General features: G+C 50.5%; 1 protein-coding gene across 1 annotated transcript in view; it reads left to right on the top strand.

Moving 5' to 3' along the window:
* The window catches only part of WWC3 (WWC family member 3), a 118,675-nt gene that overhangs the window by 44,455 nt on the left and 53,067 nt on the right, over window positions 1–21,153 (top strand). Inside the window, exons 3-5 of the mRNA XM_023249413.2 lie at window positions 4,031–4,234; window positions 14,441–14,517; window positions 15,904–15,983. Of these exons, the coding sequence (XP_023105181.2) occupies window positions 4,031–4,234; window positions 14,441–14,517; window positions 15,904–15,983 (361 nt within the window). The remainder of the gene's footprint in view (window positions 1–4,030; window positions 4,235–14,440; window positions 14,518–15,903; window positions 15,984–21,153) is intronic.

Consider the following 21,153-nt stretch of genomic DNA (forward strand, 5'->3'; position numbering starts at 1 on the left):
CCTGCAGGTGAGAGATGCTCCCGCAGGTGAGGGATGTTCCCGCAGGTGAGAGATGCTCCCGCAGGTGGGGGCCGCTCCCGCAGGTGAGGGATGTTCCCGTAGGTGGGGGCCACTCCCGTAGGTGAGGGATGGTCCCACAGGTGAGGGCCGCTCCCGCAGGTGAGGGATGTTCCCGCAGGTGAGAGATGCTCCCGCGGGTGGGGGCCGCTCCCGCAGATGGGGGATGTTCCCGCAGGTGGGGGTCGCTGCACCGTGGGCCCGGGCACATGCTCACTGCGGCTTCCTCATCAATCTTTGGCCTCCCCGGGCCCAGGTGCTATTACTGAATGGCAGAGGCATCTGCCTTACACAATCTTTCCGGAAAGCCAGCCTGCCACTGAGGTCCTGGACCCGTTCTGGCTCGCCTCTCTCGTAAACCCAACTTGCTCATCCCTGTGTGCCCCCTTCTTTGCTGTGGGCATTCGTTGCTCACCTGCTCACTGTCATGGCGACTGTTTTAGAGCACCTTTCTGTGCTGGCCCTGGGGACACAGGGCCCAAAGTGAGACCCAGTGCGCACCTCAAGGATCCCACATGACGCTCTAGACGTGGCCTTGAACCCAAAAAACTGAGTAGTCACCGTGGACTTTCTTCCAGTCACTGTGAGTATAAGTGGGGTGACTCAGCACCGTGGGTGATGCTGGTGAAGACATCAGCTCCGGGATCACACCGCCTCCTCTCTCAGAGAACCCAACTCTTTTGTTTTTTTCTTGCAGGAACAAGAAAGGTTATTATTATTGCAATAGTTTGTACATGGAGGGCCAAACAGTACATTCCAGAAAACTTGCTCCCCAGAACCCAACTCTTCATAGCACAACTTTAAAACTCTTTAAAGGCACAGCACCCAGAGAGTCAGATATTAAATTGGAACCGTGCAGGTGGGCAGTAGGGTGTGAGGGACCAGAGGGACCCTGGTTGACCACCTTCAAGGTTCCCAAGACCCTCCGGGGCACTGGACAGAGTGCAGGCAGTGCTGGTGGGCCGCAGCGGGTCTCACTGCCACACACAGGCATCGGCGACACCCGGCAGTTACAGATGTGATTCGGCCCCGTCCTGGGCCCGCTGAACGTGAGCTCTGGGACTCGGTCAGGACCCTGATCGTTGTCGTTATATTTGGTTTCTTATCGTCTAGCGTGGGCTTTTGAGGCCTGGAGAGGCTGTCCAGTAGGGGCCTAGAGTGGCAGTGTGAAAGGGACGGTGGGTGTCGAAGGAAGGGGGTTTAAAGGGAGAACTTACTTGAAACATCCTAGCAAGCTCTTGTGTGTGCGTGTGTGTGTGGGGGGGGGGTATGTGTGTGTGTGTCTGTGGTAAAGAGCACATGACATAAAATTTACTTTTTAACCGTTTTGAGGTGAAATCCACAAAACCGAAAATTAGCCATTTTAAAGCGTGGAGTTCAGCGGCGTTTGGTGCGTTCACTGTTGGACAGCCACCGCCCCTCTCTAGTTGCAGAACATTCCACCCCCCTCCCCCAGAGTCAAACCTGGAACCCATTAGCAGCCACTCCCCCTCTCCCCTCCAGCCTCCCAGCCCCTGGCCACCACTAAATCTCCTTTCTGTCTCTCTGGAGTTGCCTCTTCTGGACATTTCACGTAGATGGGATCCTACGCTGTGTGACCTTTCGCGTCTGACCTCTTCCACCCCACGGGATGTGTTCGAGGTCCGTCCGCGCTGTAGCCGGAAGCAGCACTTCGTTCCCCGTCGTGGCCGAATGACCTTCCATCGTGCGGATGGGTCCTGCTTCATTTATCCCCTTATCAGTTGCTGGACTTAGGCTTGTTTCTACCTTGTTGGCTGCTGCCGTAGAGCTGACCGAGCACACTTTATTCTGTTTTACTTATTTATGAAGATCTGATTGGCTTTATTACATGTTTCATGAATCAGGCAGCACCCCTTCTCGCAAATAGAGGGGAGCTCCCCAAGCCGCTTTAAATGAATTATCTTGCATGTTTGTGTAAGATTGGGGTACTCCTGTACTCTGCACTCCTGTGCCAGCAGCCTGCACGTATTTACCAATGTGTCATGGTTGTAACAGAGCCACCATAGCCTGGGGTCTCTAAATTTGGAACAGGGACACCGCTTTGCAGTTTTTATTTGATTTAGGGCAACGCTTCGGTTGACATCTCCCCGTTAGGAGATTTGTGGCGGCGGAGGAGGGGAGCGTCTCCCGAGTCTGGGGGTCTTGCCCGTTCGCTCAGTCTGCCGCCTCAGTCTCAGGCTCTGATTTCGGGACCGTTGTCCTCTGTGGAGCGGACTCCCCTTCCTGCCGCTCGTTCGGTGCTCCTGCGGTCAGCAGTTAGTGATGGCCTTGCCTTGGGTTTCAGATGAAGGAAAAGGTCCTGAGAATATAATGATGACCGAGGCTCCGTGCCTGCCTTTGAGGGGCTCGTAGTTTGGGGGCGGGAAACAGAAATGTGAAAACGGTCACGTGCCCAGTGCCAAGAACTGCAGTCCCAGCCGTCGTGGAGAGACATTACGTGCTTGCAGGGGCGGGGCAGGCTTCAGAAAGGAGGTGCTTTGGCAAAGGCACTCAGAAGCCGGTAGGGTTTCCTGGTGGGGCGGAAGAGGACGCAAGCAGCACGAACAAATGCAGACAAGCATTTCCAACGATGGAGACTTCGGAAAAATTCAGCCTGTTTCGAGGACGTCTTGGTTGGGGGAGGACAGAAACTAGGAGTGAAGCTGGCAAGTTAGTTTCGGGACTCCGGCGTCATGAGGATATTGCCTTGAAAGACGTTCGTGTGTTAAAGAATCGGAAGCCCAGGGGCGCCTGGGTGGCGCAGTCGGTTAAGCGTCCGACTTCAGCCAGGTCACGATCTCGCGGTCTGTGAGTTCGAGCCCCGCGTCAGGCTCAGGGCTGATGGCTCAGAGCCTGGAGCCTGTTTCCGATTCTGTGTCTCCCTCTCTCTCTGCCCCTCCCCCGTTCGTGCTCTGTCTCTCTCTGTCCCAAAAATAAATAAACGTTGAAAAAAAAAAAATTAAAAAAAAAAAAAAAGAATCGGAAGCCGAGTTAGGAAGGCGACTCTGGTGAGCGCACTGAGGAGGCAGGACGCCTGCGTGGGTTTCGGAGAGGGGTCGTGAGGGTCTGATTGAACTTAGGGGAGATGGAGAGAAGGGCATGTCGTCAGCCACGATTGTTTCTAGGGGGCAGGAAGCACCGGTTCTTGGTGGCCCGCAGAGAATTCTGGGTGAGGGAGAAGAGCAGGTGTTCTCTGAGGATGGGTCCCAGGTTGGCCAAGTGGGTGGATCTGGATGATGCTGCTCACGTCGAGAGGGGGCAGAAGGAGAAGCAGGTGACTGCTGTGTCCCTGTTGGCGTCGGTTGAGGGTTTGGTGGTGAACGGGCGCCATGTGAGAATGCGTTCTGCCTCGGACGAATGACTCAGAATTCCTCTGGCTCCGTCCGGGTGGAGATCTACCTAGGAGGCAGCCGGAAGAAAAATGGGAACTCAGGAGAGAGGCTGGAGCCAGAGGGAGGCATGTGCCTCCCACGGAGAGTGAGAAAGCCGGAGTGGAAGATGGTGGGGGGGGTGGGATTTATGGGTGGGAGGAGACAAGGAAGTTCGCGAAGAACACAGAGGGGCTGCAGGTCTGGTGCAGAGGCCTGACGAAGGGGAGCAGCCAGGTCATAGGGCATTCTGGGTCAGAGAAGTCGGTGACCAGAAGGTTGGGAGTAGCCATTAGTTTGACAGCGGAGAGCTCATTTGGGTTCATCCCCGCCAATGTTTGTTCGCAGTGTGAACAGTTGTCTGGTATCGTCTCCTCCGCGGGAAACTTCTCCATATCCCTAGAGTTTTCTTCTCGTTCCAACTGTGGATCTATAAACGGCAGGGGTTCCACGCTTCAGGAAGCTTCGTTATGAGGTTGCTTCCATAACGTACATCCCGCCAATGAGTTAATTTTCGTATCAGCCAGTCACGTGACTGTGTGACTGTTGGTCAACCTCAAGACCTTACTTGTAAGTCACTTACGTTCTCGCCCTTTTAATTTCAGAGCTTACCCAGATTGAGGATCCCAGAGAACAGTGGAGGCGAGAGCAGGAACGGATGCTGAAGGAGTATTTGATCGTGGCCCAGGAGGCTCTCAATGCCAAGAAAGAAATCTACCAGATTAAGCAGCAGCGGTTCGAGCTGGCCCAGGAGGAATACCAGCAGCTGCACAAAATGTGTGAGGACGACAGCCGCTCGTACGCTAGCTGTGAGTTGACTGTCCCCCGTGGGTAACGCGCGGCTTCGGAAGCCGCCTCTCCGCCGGCTTACTGCACACATCGAACTTGACTCGGGCAAGACGGCTCCGTAAAGTTTCTAACCGCGTATCGTTAGGTCGTCGGTATTTTGCTCTGGAATCGGGTGTCTTCCGTTAGCCACTCCTTTAGTGGGTACTTACCAAGTGCTTGCCCTGTGCCCAGGCACCGTGATGCGGCGGAGCCTGAGGAGGCAGAGGTCCCTGCCCTCGTCGCATCACATTCAGGTGGGGAAGGTAGAAGAGCAACAAGCGGATTTCAGGCAGCGGCACGAAACGACCTCGTGTCTCGTGTTTGTCAGTGCGGAAAGGGGCTTCACTCGGAGCCCTCCGCCACCGATAGGGCGTGTTAGGGGGGATCCCCGGGAGGGCCGCGCAGTGGTTTCGTTGATCCTGCGTGGAAAGACTCGGGAGCCATCACGTGTGTCAAGCGCCTGTCCCTCTGTAGAGTCCTTTCTGGGGCGGCGCGCTGAAGGCGGAGGAACTCAGCGTAACCCAGAAGATCGGGGGGACTCCCCGCCTCCGATGGATGCGCACTGGTGTTCTCAAAAGGAATCCCTCTTCGTTTTAGAGGTTACTGGACGTGGGCTCCCATCTCATTAGTACTCGGAGGATGCTCAGGTATTGAAGGAGCCCGGTCCCGTCTCAGAAACCAAAGCATCTCGTTACCGACACAGTCAGTCACTGCTTGAGCCAGTCTCTTCCCCACAGCGCTGTCACACTTAACAGTCCACCACAGGTGCACACGGCCGTGACCGTTCTGGGTGCCCGTGAGCTCGGGAAGAAGGCGTGGAGGTGCTACGACTAGGTTTTGTGTGATAACAACCTGAGTCTCGTTGAGACACGGGAAGCCTTAACCTGTGACGTGGCCGCCATGTTGCCAGGTACTTGGCTCTGGCGAATAATAAAGACACAGTCAGAGCTTTGTTCTGTGTTGCGAGTCAGAATGGAGTTAAGGCCGAGGGGCCATAGGTCTTTTTTTTTATTGCAGCTGCTGTTGAAGGTGAATACGCCTTACAAGCTGTGGGGAAGCGAGGGGTGGGGGTTCCCCTCTGTAACAGGAACTGAAGACAGTGCTATCACATGTCCCGAGAGAAGGTCAGGACCCAAGTATAATGCTGTGTTGTTTCCAGCTTGTCTTATCTCTTGTTCTTTGGATATTGATATCTACTAGGTTTTTTTTTTTTTTTTTTTTTTTTGGTTTTTGTTTTAACTGTTCATCAGAACGCAGTGCTCAGCTCAGTGCGAATTTTTAGAGGTTGGTTTCCTATCTCCATAGTTTCTTTTTTTATAATGTCTTTCTCTGATTTTGGTATCAGGCCTCACAGAACAAATTGGGAAGTGTTCCCTCCTCCTGTTTTTGGAAGGAGTTTGTGTGGGATTGGTATTTGATAGAATTTGATAGAATTCACCAGAAAAGCCATCTGGATCTTGAGTTCTTTGTGGGAGTGTTTGGAACTATAAATTCAATGTTACAAGGCTATTCAGATGTTTGTTTCTTTTTTTTTAAATTTTTTTAAATGTTTATTTATTTTTGAGAGAGACAGAGACAGAGCATGAGAGGCAGAGAGGCAGACAGAGAAGGAGACACAGGGCCTGAAGCAGGCTCCAGGCTCTGAGCTGTCAGCACAGAGCCTGATGCGGGGCTCGAACTCACAGACCGTGAGATCATGACCTGAGCCGAAGTCGGACGCCCAACCAACTGAGCCACCCAGGCGCCCCTGTTTGTTTCTTCTTGAATCAGTTTTAGTATTTGTGTGTTTCAAGGAATTCGTCTATTTCATGGAATCCAAAAGTCAGCAAACTTTTCTACCAAGGGTTAGGTAGTAAATATTTTAGGCTTTGTGGGCCACAAGGTCTCAGCTGCAACTACTCAACCCTGTTGTTATAATGCAGAAGCAGCCAGAGATAATACATGAACGAATGTGTGTGGGTTGTTCTGATAAAGTGTAAACACAGGTAACAAGTTTGATTTGGCCTGCAGGGAGATTTGCCGACTGCCGAGCCAAGTTGTCAAGTTTATAAAGTTGGTCGTCAAGTTTATAAAGTTTGTAGAATTCCCTTACGGTTCATTTAAGATCTAGACACTCCTAGGTGGTGTCCTGTCTATCATTCCCAATGTTCCTAATTTGTGTCTTCTTTTTTTCCTCAGTGTAGCTAAACTTTTGTTGATTGTATTTGTCTTTATAATGAGCTGGCTTTTTCCCCCCTCCTATTTCTTACCTGTTTTCTATTTTCTTGATTTCTCTTTATTATTTTCTCCTTCTTAGTTTGGCTTTACTCTGTTCTTTTCTAGCTTCCTAAAGTAGAAGCGTAGACCATTGAGTTGAGACCTTTCTTATTTTCTCACCTAGCCTCTAAAAGGTATGAATTCTTCTCCAAGTGCAATTTTAACTGCATGCCGCAGGTGTTGGTGTTTTCATTTTCAGTCAACCCAGGTTGGCTGTTTCTTTTTGGGTTCTCTAAAAGCAAGTTGTTGGGACTTCTGAAAGATGTCATGTTGCCGATTTCTAATGTAATTCCATTGTGGTCAGAAACTACACTATGTAAGATTTCAATGTTTTGAAATCTATTGAGATGACTTTTATGACCCAGCATATGGTCTCTCTTAGTGAGCTCATAGGATTAGAAGCCCATGGTGTTGGTACAGCGAGGTCACGCCTAGCTGCACCAGTGGCTTACAGCTGTTCCTGAGAGCCTATGGTTAGCGATCTTAAGTCTTTTCGAAAGTTACTTAGTAGAAGCTCCGCCGAACCATAGAAAATTGTTCTTTCTGTAGCTTAAAAAGGGCTGAATATAGGCAGTTTCATATGATTCAACCTAATGGAATGTTTCTTCCCAGTAGCCTTTAGGGACCTTATCTGTTCCATGGTTGGGTTTGATTAGATCTCCAAAGGCCCTCCGGTTGATTTTTCGTCTACGGATGGAATGGGGGAAGGACAGACCAGACAAATTTGGCAGGAACTTTCTTCCAGTGATTGAAGAGAAAAATCGCAGCAAGGGAAGATGTTTCCTACATGTTGCCTACGACCAGTGCAGCTGAGACTTCGGTCGTGGTGAACGTGGGGCCTCTGGACCTGAGCCTGTGAGGGTGCAAGAAGAGGAGGACCTTGGCGCGTCCTGTTGGATTCCACACCCAGCCCTGGGGGAGGCGAGGGAGGAATCCCGGGCCAAAGCTGAGCCCCTGGATTAAGAGCATTCAGAACCTGTAGCCCTGTAGCGATGGGATATCCCTCACCATCAGTTTTTGTATTTCCGTGGGCTTTGACATTTGGGCATGTAGGAAATCGCACTCGGTAATATTCCTTCCTGTGCTCCGTAGAATTTTCCTAATGCCCAGTAAAACAGAGCTACTCAAGATGCCGTCCTGCGTGGTGCATGAAGAAACCTTCAGTAGAGGAAGCAGATGACTCTGGTGTTCACTTGACACTCTGACCCATGCCCATCAGAATCCTGACCTGCTAGAAGTCTCTGTGTAGACACGATCTCTGCATCCACTTGTATAGGTGGCCTTGGGGGCCAGATAGGGCCAGCCTGTTTTCATGAAGGGCTAGAGGTGCCGGTGGATTTTGCTGGGGCCTGTTGGCTCATCTGGGATAAGACGCCACATGGAATCGTAACGGACTTAATCCAAGTGCTTCACCAGGTTGCTGCTGCTCCTGGGGTTTGGACCAAGCTCTTTCAACTTGCCATTTAACCTGAACTACTAATTACGATGACGAAAACTCTGTTAGTGACTCAAGTGAATTCTCTCTGACCACACCGGTCTCACACAGCCCAGATTGCTAGTCATCGAAAGCAGGGAGGCATCTCCTTGCTCCAGTACTGGGAACGGGATAACACTTGGACCCGTTTCTTGTTACTTCCTTCATTGGCAGTGACTTGAAGCGAAATGAACCAGTATTCAGTGAGCTAGAGATTTCTGTGCATCGTTGGGATTGCAACATTACGAAGCGCATGATGCTGTCTTTGTTGCACACGTGAGAAGCAATACTGGGGAGGCGAGGTTACTTCTTCAAGGTCACATGCCTAGTAAATGGCAGACCTGGGATCTGAACCCAGATCTGTTTGTGCATGTAGCCTTCAGTGCTGCTACTGTTTCTTAGGCATGGAGGAGGCAGCTCAAAGGAGCTAATTGTGTTTTTGAAACACTTTGCCCTCCTGTTGTTCAACTTATCTAGAAGTAAAGACCGATTAGAAATTGACAAGGCCTCTGGCAAGTTTGCAACACTCAGAGGGGCGAGTGGGAGGCAGAGCACTTTCTACGTCTTGGCTTTCTTGTGGCCCATGGCAGGATTGCTAAACTATTCGTCTAGTTTCCAACAGATACTTACTTAGCACCTGGTATTGGTATGTCCCAAATGCTGGGGACACGATTTCTGTCTCCCTAATGGCTGATTGTAGGGAACAGTTAGGCAGTGGTGGGGAACAGAGGAATTAACTAAAACAGCCACTTTTTAAAGTGTTCATTTCTTGATTTTTGAGAGAGAGAAAGAGAGCACAAGCAGGGGAGGGCCGGAGAGAGAAGGACAGAATCCCTAGCAGGCTCTGCGCTGTCAGCACAGAGCCCGACGTGGGGCTCGATCTCACAAAGCATGAGATCATGACCAGAGCTGAAATCGAGAGTCGGACGCTCAACTGACTGAGCCCCCCCAGGCGCCCCCAAAACAGCCATTTTTAATATTGGAGCAGGAGGGCGGGAGGAAATGACGTGCATCTGTCCTACCCCCTTCACAGATTCCTCCCTGAGTTGTGGAAATCACCGGAATAAAACTCCATTCACTGGAGAGAAAAGATTTTGTGTCAATATTGGGCCATCTGGTATCTAAGAATATCCAAACCTTGACCTTTTTCTGTCCCTGAGCAAAGCAAAAGCAGATGCTTGCCGGATTTGAGCGTACATGTCCCCGTGAGGCTAAAAACCCTACCCTACTCTATTTCTGGGAGCCGCCTGGTACCCGGGCCCATTTTGTTTGTAGAACACGGGGACGGAGCTGTTCTGCAGTGGGCTCGTTCTCTTTGAGCACACCGGTTCTCTTCCACAGTTCCATCCTGTCGTGTTCTCCTACTTTCTTCGTGTCTTGTTTTGCTGGCAAAGGAGTTTTATTAAAATCTCTGTAGCAAAGGAACTTCTTGCCGCATTCATTAGGACTATAAAAAATGAAAACAGAAAATGCTAAGAACTGGAGGTCTTTGTATTTCTTGACCTGAGTGGTTATGTTTGTATTTGCTTTGCATTAATTCATTGTTTTGTATGCTTCTCTTTATGTGTGTTATCCCCCCACCGCAAAGCGGAAAGAAAAGCCAGGAGGAGCTACGTTAAATTATTAACGTTGCTCACATCTAGAGGTAGAAACAGGGAGGTCTTTTTCTTTTTTCAAACCTATTTTAAGATTTGTCTCTTGAGTCCACGCGTTTATTTCATACAGTGAGCAGAATTCTCTCTGGGTGAAGAGTGAATTGACATCTCATTTAGAGGAAGAAGATAGTTCTGTCTTGATTTGCCCTACTTTCTTCATTCTAATGTGCTCATCTCTTTGCCTTTCCCACTGAATACATTTGTTATGTCAGACGCTTTTACGCTAGAGTTAATCTTTCAGTCTTCCTGAGAAACTTGAGCTCCTAGGTGCCTTCAGATGAAGTATTATGACCATTTGCAGGATCTTTTGGAAGGAATTCTTGCATGGGATGAATTACAGTCTAAGCCACAGGTCAGCAAATTATGTGTGGTTTCTGGGCTGAATCTTGTCCACTCTGGCTCTTTATAAATAAAGTATTATTGGAACGCAGCCACATCCACTCACTTACCTATTGTCTATAGAAGCTACGATGGCAGGGTTGAGGAGCTGAGACAGAGACTGTACGGTCCACAAAGCCAAAAATATTTACTCTCTGGCCCACTGCAGAAAAAATTTCCCAACCCCTGGTCGAAACCAGTAGTTCTGAACCCTGGCTACAGGGTATCATCTCCTGAGGGGCTTTTAAAAACTGCTGCCTGGGCCCCACTCCCAGAGATTTTGATCTCCTTGACCTCGGGTGGGGCCAGACATTTTTTTTTTTTTTTTGGTAAAGCTTTCCAGGTGAATCCCAGAGTTGAGAATCCATCGGTCTGGATTGACTGTGATGGTCTCTTCCGGCAGCAGGAATATGACTTTGTGCCTGTGGCTCCTAGGAGCCACCAAAAGTCTGCACCAAAAGTATCTTCGGGTGGTTGGGAGAGCTGGCTTAATCTCCCGTGAGAAAGTGCTGACCCACCCTGAATTCCTGGGTTAGGTGGTGGTGAAGCTTGACCTTATCGGTTATCAGTTTTGCCCACATTCTTTCTGAGGCTTTAGGCCCATCCCACAAAGACGGCCTTCCATTGGTTACCCAGGAGAGGGGTTTCTCCTCTACTACCTAGGGGGGTGTAATGGCCACAGTCCATCCATTCAGCCTTCTGTTTTCCTTCGTGGGTAAGCGTGTTGGAGCTGGCAGGGGAAAAATGGATCACACGCAGCATTTTTCACGGGTATTAGTTGGCAAGACTCAATCTTAAAGGCGATTGCAGAGCCTATGTCTGTTGAGAGATAATCCCCTAGTCTGCCCTAGAGAGCATTTCTGAGAGAACGCTCAGTCTGAATTTGGTGGGATCTTGTGTTACTTCTGTAGGTCGCCTCTGAGCGGGCTTGTTTGATATTTTTTGTTCCTTTGCTTATGGTGCCTTTAAAAACAAATGTCATGCCCTCCTCTGTTGGCCTGGGTTACTTAACGTGCATGCCTTTGTCGCTGCTCTGGTAATTAGTACCTGTCAGCATGGGAACTGTCAGGGCTTGCCATCCTGTCTGCCAGGGTTCTTTTGGCTTCCTTGAGCAACTCCCCGTGGTGCCGATGCCTGGAGGTGCACACCTGGTCCTAAGGGGCAGTCTGCCCAGAGGATGTCTTTGGAGAAGGACTACTGGTCTTTCAAAGCATGTTACCCCCCTGGGGTGATCTTAGGTTCCCACAGCACAGAGGAGGCCTGTGTGTATCAGAGAAACAGGGAGACAGAGACAGACACACCAGCAGACGTGTTTTCCCTTTTCGATACCCTGGAAAATCAAAATCCAAAATAAGTCCTGGGGTCTGCAGCGTCACGAGTGCTAAATGCACGGGCCACGCTCACCTCTTGGACAATGGGCACTGGGGAGCCCGGGGTCCATTCCTTCTCTTGTTGGAGAAGCTAATCTGATGGAAGAATCTGGGGCATCTGGCCCACAGGAGCCCAAGATTCAGACCGAGGTCCCTTTTTGACTGATGTAGATCAAGGCACTGGAAACTTAGTCTTCGTTCAAGTGGGGAGACGTGATCATCGTCTCTCACAAAGATTTTCCAAGAGTTGATGTCGCTGTGGTCCAGCTAGACTGTAACCTGATTTTCGTGTTACCCAGAGCACTACGGTAAGCCTGAGTGGGCTCCTTAAGCTGTTTAATAGCTGTGGCCACTCAAGTCTTCAAGAGAGAAGAAAGCTTCAGAGGCGAAGGTCTGGTATTTATCATAAACCTTGAGGTTGGAGACGTGTCTTAACAGAGGCATGATTCTTTTTTTAAATGTCGTGGAGTGCACGCCGTGAAAAATGGAGGCTGGTGCCCTGAGGTGTTCCTTGGACTCCAGAAATGGGTTCCATTAGACCTACCGGCAGATGTCAGGAACTAAGGATTTGGCTTTGCAAGTTAAATCACATTATTAAAAGTTATGCCAGTGTTCATGACGCTCCTTCGTATTTGAAGATAAATGGACTCACTCTTTTAGGTTCTTGAGTTGCCTCTTCCCTCGTCCCAGTCCTGGAAGTTTTAAATTTTAGAGACTGTAGCAAAGCTAACGTGAATGCTGTCTGCATCAGGAAACCCCGTTTTATCATTTGGGATGGTTTCAGCTGTAAGTCACAGAAAAGACCCGCTCCTTGTCACATAAGAGCCCTTCAGCGGTGGGGTGGGCCCCCCCATGGGTGCATTCGGTGGCTCAGGGATACCATTTCTCTGTCGGGCTCCCCCTCCAGGACTCGGTACACCTTGAGTCTCCCCCAGGGGAGGGGTTCACGCCCAGCGACCCGAGGGTCCTGTTAGTTAGGAAGGAGAGCTGGGGGGCTGGTGGCTGTGTATTTGTCTAGCCGTATCCTGTTATTTCAAGTCTGTCGGCTAATTTTCCCTGTGAAATTGCGCAGAAGAGGACTTTTGTGGCAACGATTTCAGACCGTTACGTTACTGCTGTCGAACGCTGTTGTCAGTTTCCCCGGACTCTGGGAACCCAGAGTTACTTTCTGCCCCACGTGGGAACGACCGCAGGGTGATGGGTGGACCCATGTGGGGGTGAGCAGTCAGCGAGCCTTGGGCTCATTTGCTTCTTATCTGCATCCAAGTGGAAGTCCCTTTACCTCAGGTCGGGGGGAACGTTTAAGTCCTGGGAGTTCAAGGTGGGGGTTTTGTAGAGATGATTTCTGACTCTTAAGGGCTTTGTTTGGGGCGTTGCTCTCAGTACTGGTCTTAAATGAAGCCAAGGAAGTCAGTCAAGATGGAAGTTGAAGGATTTGGAAATAGACACTCTTTGTCTCAGAAAGAATTCTGTTTTAAAAGTATTTTACTCCGTGTCCTCAAGAGATTACGATTCTAAGAACATTTGAGATAAAGTTGGCAAATGCTTAGCTCCTCCGGATATTTATTTCTAGTAGATTCTAATGGTTTGAAATTCTGACCGTGATAGGGACTATATTCTTATTATTATTTTAGAGAGACAGGGAGCACACGAGCAGGGGAGAGGGGTGGGGAGGGGGGGGAGAGAGAGAATCTTAAGCAGGACCTATGCTCAGCTTGGAGCCCGATGTGGGGCTCGATCCCACGACCCTGAGATCGTGACCGGAGCCGAAATCAAGAGTCGGACGCTCAGCCGACTGAGCCCCCCAGGCGCCCCTGGAACTGTTTTTTTAAAGAGATATCTGAACTGCTCACACTACCTTTGGATGCAGTTCTAATTGAGGGTATTAAGCAATCTTGCTGTGTAAGCCCCTTGATGACTTTGAGCCGTCCTCTCTGATGCAAAGTCAGGAAGTGATTTTGAACTAGTCGCTAGCGGTTGGCACCCAGTCATCCGAGTGACAGGCAGCCTTCAGCTCCCAGAGCAGAGGGGTGAAGAGAAAGATGCCAGCGCTGCCGATGGGTTTTCCGAGCAGGTGGAATCAGTGGGAATAACCCGGACGCAGACGAGAGCGGTGCGGGGTTGGCCACAGCCGGGGACAGGGGTGTGCGCCGCCAGCCAAGGTGGGGGCAGAGACGAGTCACTCCGGCACGGGGGCCGACGGCTTCCGAAGCTGAAGAGAGGAGACGGAAGCATCAGGAAACAGCAGTGCAGGGAGGTGAACGGGGTGATAGAAGTTCGAAGCGGCCACTAACTGCTCGGCTGCGGAATCCCTGGAAAAGGTCCTTCGCTGTTCCGCACCGCCGGAAATTGGCTGACTGTGCTCGGCGCACAGCTGAACAGGCCTTCGCGTCCTGCTCACGTCAGGTCCCGGCTGTTCATAACGGTGCCGCGTCTGGCCCGGAGCACGCGGCGTGGAAGGACGGCTTTTTCCTTCCTTCTAGCTGCTGACACATTGCTAGAAAGTCGTCGTTTTTATTTCATAGAGCTTTACTAGTTGTTTCTCATGCCAAAAATCGTTCATGTGGAGAATACAGATGTGAAGAAAGGAGAAAGAAAACCTTCTGTGATGAAACCATTGAGGATAACCACAGGTAGCTTTGGGATTCTGTCCTTCGAGTGACATCCATGTGTATATGCGTTTGAAAAGGAAGCAAAAACGGATTCATCCTGTATGTACTATTTATCTACTTAGAGCAGTTTTCCATATCATAATCACCTCCCCCCCCCCACCCCCCGAGCGTATCTGTGGTTTTTAACCCGAGTAATTTCGCTTTCGAAGTAGTTTTGATTTACCGATAGCCATGTATTGCCTCGTGTGGAATCACATAGAAGGGCCACATGCAGAAATCAGACGTGAAGATTTGAGGCTGTGAAATGTTAATTCCTTATGAGCCGGTGCCAACTTGTAAATTGGAGACTTAGAATTAATTATTGATTCAGAAGTTCCTGTCTGTGTGTATTTATTTATTTTGAAGGATCCATTATAAAATAAAATGTTTTCCTTCCGTTTAGCCTTCTCTGGATATTCAACAAATACAAAGTACGACCCATACCAAATTAAAGCAGAAATAGCAAGTCGTCGGGATAGGGTGAGTAAAAGAGCGCTCCCACAACTAGAAGCCCTGTGTGTATTTTCATGTAGCGTTACTTCTCGTGGCTCATCTAACGGGGGTCGGTGTGTCTAACACTCATATTGTAAAATTTTTAATTTCGTGGATTACGACGATGTTTGGTTTTACCCTTCACTTTTTTTCTAACAGGAGGAGAAAAGTTTCTTTTTGAAAGCTCAACCCATCTAACCAAAAGCCACCTGTACCCCTCTGTGTTTTCCCTAGAGCTAGGGTCCTCCTGCCCAATTTGGAAAGATTGGGTGACGTCGGGGCCCGGCCTCCACGGCCTGCTTCCCGATATCAGTGGGTTGCCAGCCTTGACCCTTGGCAGCTTTAGCTCCTCCTGTTCTCCCCTGGTTGCTATATTCCTAGGGAAATCTTTCCCGCAATGGCATTTGACCAGAAGGTTCTGATGCTCCTTCCCTGGGGACACTGGAATTCTTTACGTGCCCCCCCCCCCCCCCCCCGTCTCATCCCTTCAGTGCCCTGCCTTGGTCGCGTGGGAAGGGGGATGGTTTTGTTGCATTTGCAGCAAATCATGGGACACGTCTTGGAAACGAAGCCTCTTGGTGTCTCATGCCCCAAACGCCACTGTCTCTCTCAGTGCAGCGGTTCCCAAACTCTAGCGTGTCCAAGAAGAGCACCTGGGGAGTTGATTACACATGCGAGCTGCCAGGCCCACCCCCTGAGGGTTTTTTTTTTAATGTTTATTTATTTTTGAGGGAGGGAGCCAGAGCGTGAGCAGGGGAGGGGCAGAGAGAGAGGGAAACGGAATCCAAAGCAGGCTCCAGGCACAGAGCCCAACACGGGGCTCGAACTCACAAACCGTGAGATCGTGACCTGAGCTGAAGTCGGACGCTTAGCTGACTGAGCCACCCAGGTGCCCCCACCCCCTCCCGAGTTTTAACACGGGCCTCGGGTGGATCCCCGAGAAGCTCTCCATGTGACGCACTCTCAGGTAGTGGGACCGCAGGCTTCCGGCAACAGCGTTCCCACGTGTGGGGTCTCGGAGTAGTAAGTAGAGGGAAGGTGAAAAACGCATTAGGCAGTTTGCTGATTGTGACGTATAAATCACTACCTGAAAAAGAAAATAGTTGCCGGTTCCACATAGGTAGGAACCTGTCGGGACCTGGGATTTTTGTATCCAAGCGAGGCGCTTCTTCCACGCTGGCTGTTCTGTTTGCCCGTGGATGGAAATTCATGGAGAGCCTAGGTGACCCAGCGCATCGGGAGCGAATCAGGAACTTAGAGGACAATGCTAACACGAATCAGGAACTTAGAGGGCAATGCTAACACGAACAACTATAGAAACGATTTTCAGAGCTTTTTTTTTTTTTTGGAAAAAAAAATATAATTTGTCTTTAGCTTTCCAGATTAAAACGAGAGCTGACCCAGATGAAGCAAGAACTGCAGTACAAGGAAAAGGGGGTGGAGACCTTGCAAGAGTGAGTTGCCCGCGATGACAGAGGGGGGGGTTTCCTATGATTTGCTCTTGTGCTCGCCTGTTGGGTGCCTGGGTGTGCGTCCTGAAGCTTCACGGGCCTTCTGCTTCTATGCTTTTATTTCTGCTCATGTTTTCCCCAATCCTAAGCCTCGGAATCTTTCTTTTCCCTGAAGATACTTGGTTCCTTTAAATGGGAATACCTGGGAAACAAGACCTTTATTTTACATTTATGCACATTCTCTGTAGCCGCACCGTCCAGGACCCCCGTGGATGTTTAAATTTGACTTCTAGTTCTGTTGCTTTTAGTCTCAAATTGTTTTTATTTAAATTAAAGTGAACTAAAATTCAAAATTTAGAAGCCCAGTCACCTAGCCATATCTGAAATGCTCAGCAGTCACATGTGGCCAGTGGAGATTTTCTCTACCTCGCTGCTGTTGGCACTTTGGACCAGATAACTCTGTGCGTCACAGGATCTTTAGCAGCATCCCTGGCTTTGACCCCCTGGATGCCCGTAGTACCTTCCCACCCAGTTGCGACAGCCAAAACTCTCTGTAGACATTGCCAAGTGTTCCCTGGAGGGCACACGTGCCCCCGATTGAGAGCCAGAGGGCTAGCGGTGACTGCATCGGATAGAACAGATAATCGAACGTTTCCATCGTCACAGAACATCCTGTGGGGCGGTCTGGTCTACAGACCTTCCTGTTGGCGTCTTTACAATTAGAACTTGGTCCCGACTAAGAGTTTGGGGGTGGATTTCTTTTTTGTGAGCTATATTAAGTCAGCAGATCCAATGAACACAAGTTATTTCGTAAATGGTGATGTTGTCCTTCTGAAAGAATTGATTTTCTTAAGAAAGAGTGTTGTATGCTTACTGGTCGGTCGAGATTCAGAGCCTGGCTTCTCTTGCTGCACTTGAACACGTGCCTCACGAGACCTTCTGTGCCTGCTCTTCCCATCAGTCACTGGGGATTGTGCTAGTAGCTCAGGCTGCTATAACAAAACATCCTTGGCCGGGGAGCTTAAACAGCAGCCATTTCTTTCTCACAGTTCTGGAGGCCAGAAGTCCAAGATCAGGTCCTGGCAAATTTGGTATGTGGTAAGGGCCTGCTTCCTGCCTTCTTGCCATGTCTTTCCGTGGTGGTGGTGGTGGTGTGGTGAGTTCTGGTCTCTAGGGTCTCTCCTCCCCTCGTGGGGGACCCCACTCACATGACCTCATCTAACTCTCGTTGCCCCCCCCCCCCGAAGGCCCCATCCCCATATACCATCACACTGGGAGTTAGAGCTCACCTTGTGAATTTTGGGGAGACGTGCACCTTCAGATCATTGGGCCGAATTGTCCAGAGGGCGGTGCCAGTGCCTGCTCTGGCCAGCCTTCGGTGAGTGGCAGGGATCCGTGTGGTTACTGGGCCTCGTAAGGGTGGGCAGCACATCACTCTCTTGAATCCTGTGTGCGGACGCGGTGACAGCGTGTCAAACGGGACTGATGTGTTGCTCTTGATAGGGAAGTGATACAAATGTAAGTGTCGGACAAGCATAATTACCTCAGCCTCAGATAAAGCGTAATCGCTGGGCGTGCCCAACCCTGTTGTTTAATACTGTTTAATGTTGCGATTCATCTTCTTAATCATCCAGGATCGGTTTGGTTGATGATTTATGGGCCCATTTCTTTATGAAGGACCTATTATAGGCACCAAGGGAGGCACGATAGAAAACTGAGCTGGGTCCTCCCTGGAGCCGGGTCCTGCTTGGCTTTCTCTGGCCCTGAGATGTGGCCATGCCCTCTGCAGGCCCTGCCGCGCGGTGGATTTTGATAATCCCATCCACACGCTTAGTGCGGCCGGGAGTCTTTAACCTGACTGTCAGCTTTTTGCTGCTCTGCCGTTTTCCAGCTGTGCACAGTCTCGTGTGATTTCAGTCTACAGTGGGAGTTCCTTTAACGAGCCCTAGTCCATATGGCTTTTTAAAAAAGTTCTGCTTAAGCAAATCAGTCCTTCTCGGTATCGGCTGCTGTCGCGTTCCTCATCTTGTCCGTTTGCTACGGCGTTTCCCGGCGCGCCAATTCGTGCTCCGTAACTTTACGCATACGGCCCAGCCAGCCTCCAGATACTCCGATGCCTGCTAGGGCGCGTCCGTGTGTGCTGTGGCCACGTTTTCCTGTGTCACTTCCGCCGAAGGGCCGGATGAGAAACGAGCAGGAGCAAATAATTTCATTTGGGAGGTCTTCTACGGTTACGAGGGCTGTCTGGCTGAATCAGAGATTGATTTCATTCTTTCCTTTGGCCACCCAGGAGCTTTCTGTCATTACCAGGGAGAATCGGGACTTCACAGTGTCTCCAGATGATACCTAACTTAATGCTAGGCATCGTGCCGGCTGGAGAGCACAGCTAGTTCAGTTCTCGCTTGTAGAGCTCTGGGGAAGGTGATAGAGGTTCGGGGTGGTTCGGGAACACCGTGAGGACACACAGGACCCCCGAGCCTCAGAGGGGAGCCTTGCCCGGCACCTTTCCCTGCCGGCCCCGGCTTCTGTAGCGGGATCGCCGGCCCGGTGCCCGTCCCTCTGGCCTCCGTCCCTCCGGCCGTCTCCGTTTCTTTATGTGAACGCACGGGTTCCATTGCAACAGCAGCCGATGACTGAGCACTAGAAAACAAAGGTGTTGGGGCTCAGGGGACCGAGCATCTCTAGGAAGCGAATCCATCACTTGTGGTCAAACTAATTTCAACAATAGGAAGAGGTGGCCTCGCTGTCTCCAGGTTTATTGGGTGGCAAGCAGCCAGGGCAGGCAGAGCTGTGACTTCACACCTGCGGCCAGAGCGGAGTATGGGTCGTGCTCCTAAGAAGAGAAGGGCCAGTGCTCTTTGTCTTTGCTTTCTGCTTTCCTTAGCAAGGTCTCTGTTGGGGGGTGGTGATGGTAAACGTGTCCCTGCCAAGGAGGGACCCCCTTCCAGAGCCCGTGAGGATGCCCGTGCTCCCCAGTGGAGGCTGGGAGAAGGTTCTGGACCTAGCCTCGGCCCTGGGGGACTCACTGCGGCTTTCCAGGTCGAGCCGCCTGGAGAGGTGGCTGCATTGTCACTACAGGCTCAGTCTGTCCTCACGGGAAGGACAGAGAACACAGGCACTCGTGCCATGCTTACCTTTCTTTGCGAGCGAAAACTAATCCGATAGCCTTCCTCTGAGTATACACGCTACGCGGGAGACAGAAACAGCCTCATTCTCTTTCTGGTATTGAGGATTGACTCTTAAGTTTCCATCGAATCCTGCAGATTGGCATTATTATCAAGGACATTTGGGGAACCTTCTGGAAGCATTGATAATGTGATCGCCTCACCCCTAATACACGAGCTGTTGTACGCGAAAGGGCTTCTCGGATGTTATTACCAGCATCGATTTAAGCCACAGACCCTAGCTTTTCCTCCAGAAAATTTTCTGCTGTTCTTGCTTCCCAGAATACCCAGTGTATTCTTTTCCAGAGCACCTCGCCAGGAGTTTAGCCGCTTATAACATTTTAAACTCTTACTTGTTTATCTTGGTGAACTTTCCTGGCTAACAAGGAAATCCATCATTATGCTTGGGTCCAAGAGAGGAAAAAAGAACCTTTTGTATTTTTTTTTTCAGGTCTGTGTATGTTGTTAATTTTTGTAAATGGGAGCTGGCCACGAACACCGTCCTGGGTTAATGATAGAATAGGTACGTGCCTGTGTGGGAGCGTGTGCGTTTAACGATGGAAAACGTCAGGCGTACACAGGAGCGGAGAGAATAGTATCGTGGAACCGTCCCGTGGCCTTGACCGCACTTCGGCAAAAGTCACCACACAGGGGCCGGTCCTGTTTTGTCACCCTGCCGCACCCCTGAGACCCTCGCTGCCTTACGGAAGCAAATCCCGGAACCCTTTTGAGTCCATAAATGGCTCTTCTGAAGTTACGGATCCCTTTTGAAAACGTAGCTACAACACCTGTTCCCCACTTAACAGTCCTCTCGTAACATCGTCCCCTCTCCAGCACGTTTCCCGTTTCTCTGTTTCGTTTGGTCCAGGTTCGGAGAAGCCCCACACGGTGTGTTTGGTTGGTGTGTCTGTGAATCTCTACGCCCCTGCGCTTTTTTTTCTTTCCTTCTGGCGACTTAATTCATCGAAGGAACTAATTCGCTTGTCCTGTAGAATGTCCCTGATACTGGATTTTGCTGCTTTGGCCCTCGCGGGCTCACTTGACACGTTCCTCTGTCCCTTGCTACTTATGCAAACTAGTGTCATTAGTCTGTGAGGCTTGATCTGATTTGAGTTCAGGTTCTCTTTCTTTTTTTTTTTTCCGGGGGGAGGGGGAGGGGCTGGGCTGGGCAAAGTCCCATTTCCTGGGATGCGGAGATCGTTGGTGGGTCCTGGCATCGTCAGCCTCATTCGCCCGTTTATAACGTTTCCCATCAGCTTTACACCTGCTGCTGTGCCCGTGTGGGTAGGAAGGCGTTCAGGATAAGGGTTTGCTGGGTCAAAGCGTAAATGCCCTGGTCGCGTTAGGAGATGTGGCCAGATCCCTCTCTCTACCACGTTGCCTCCCCGCCACCGACAGGTGAGTTTCTGTCGCCACGGCTGTGCCGACAGAATGTGTTGTCGAGCTTTCGCGTCGTTGCCAGGCGCAGAGGCGGGAGAGAGTATCTCGGCGTGGTTGTCATTTGAATTTCTCTTGAGGCTCTTGCTAAAAGACGATCAGAGCAGCGTTTACGGGTAACGGAAGTCTTTTTCTAGAAAACTTGAGCTTTTCCAGGGAAAAGGCGGCTGCGCTCCCTGCCCTAAAGTTTCCGAAGGGTGTTTGGGAAAATTATCTTAATGTAACTTGTTACTCCCCTCCAGGGGCAAAGGCGGAGGGCTCAGGAGTGGCATGTGCACAGCTCCCCGAACGGGTGATGTACAAGAATGCGCTGAGTGTGCCAGTGGGTGTGGGAGAGTTCCCTCTCTAGTTATTCTAGATCTCCTGGAGATCTGGAACGTACCTCGTGTTAGATTCCCAGTTGTCCTGCAGCCAGAAAGCTCATTTAACGTTGCTTCACCCTGAGTTTCCCACGCTTACGTGCCGTTGAAGCCTTTTTTCTACTGAGACACCCGTGAGGTCCCCGAGAGCTGGTGTGACAGCCCGAGACGCTTTGGCAGGGGGCACTGTCCTGCCCACCTTTTTACCACCCG

The sequence above is a fragment of the Felis catus genome, chromosome X (genome assembly GCF_018350175.1).
Source record: "Felis catus isolate Fca126 chromosome X, F.catus_Fca126_mat1.0, whole genome shotgun sequence".
Classification (NCBI taxonomy): domain Eukaryota; kingdom Metazoa; phylum Chordata; class Mammalia; order Carnivora; family Felidae; genus Felis; species Felis catus.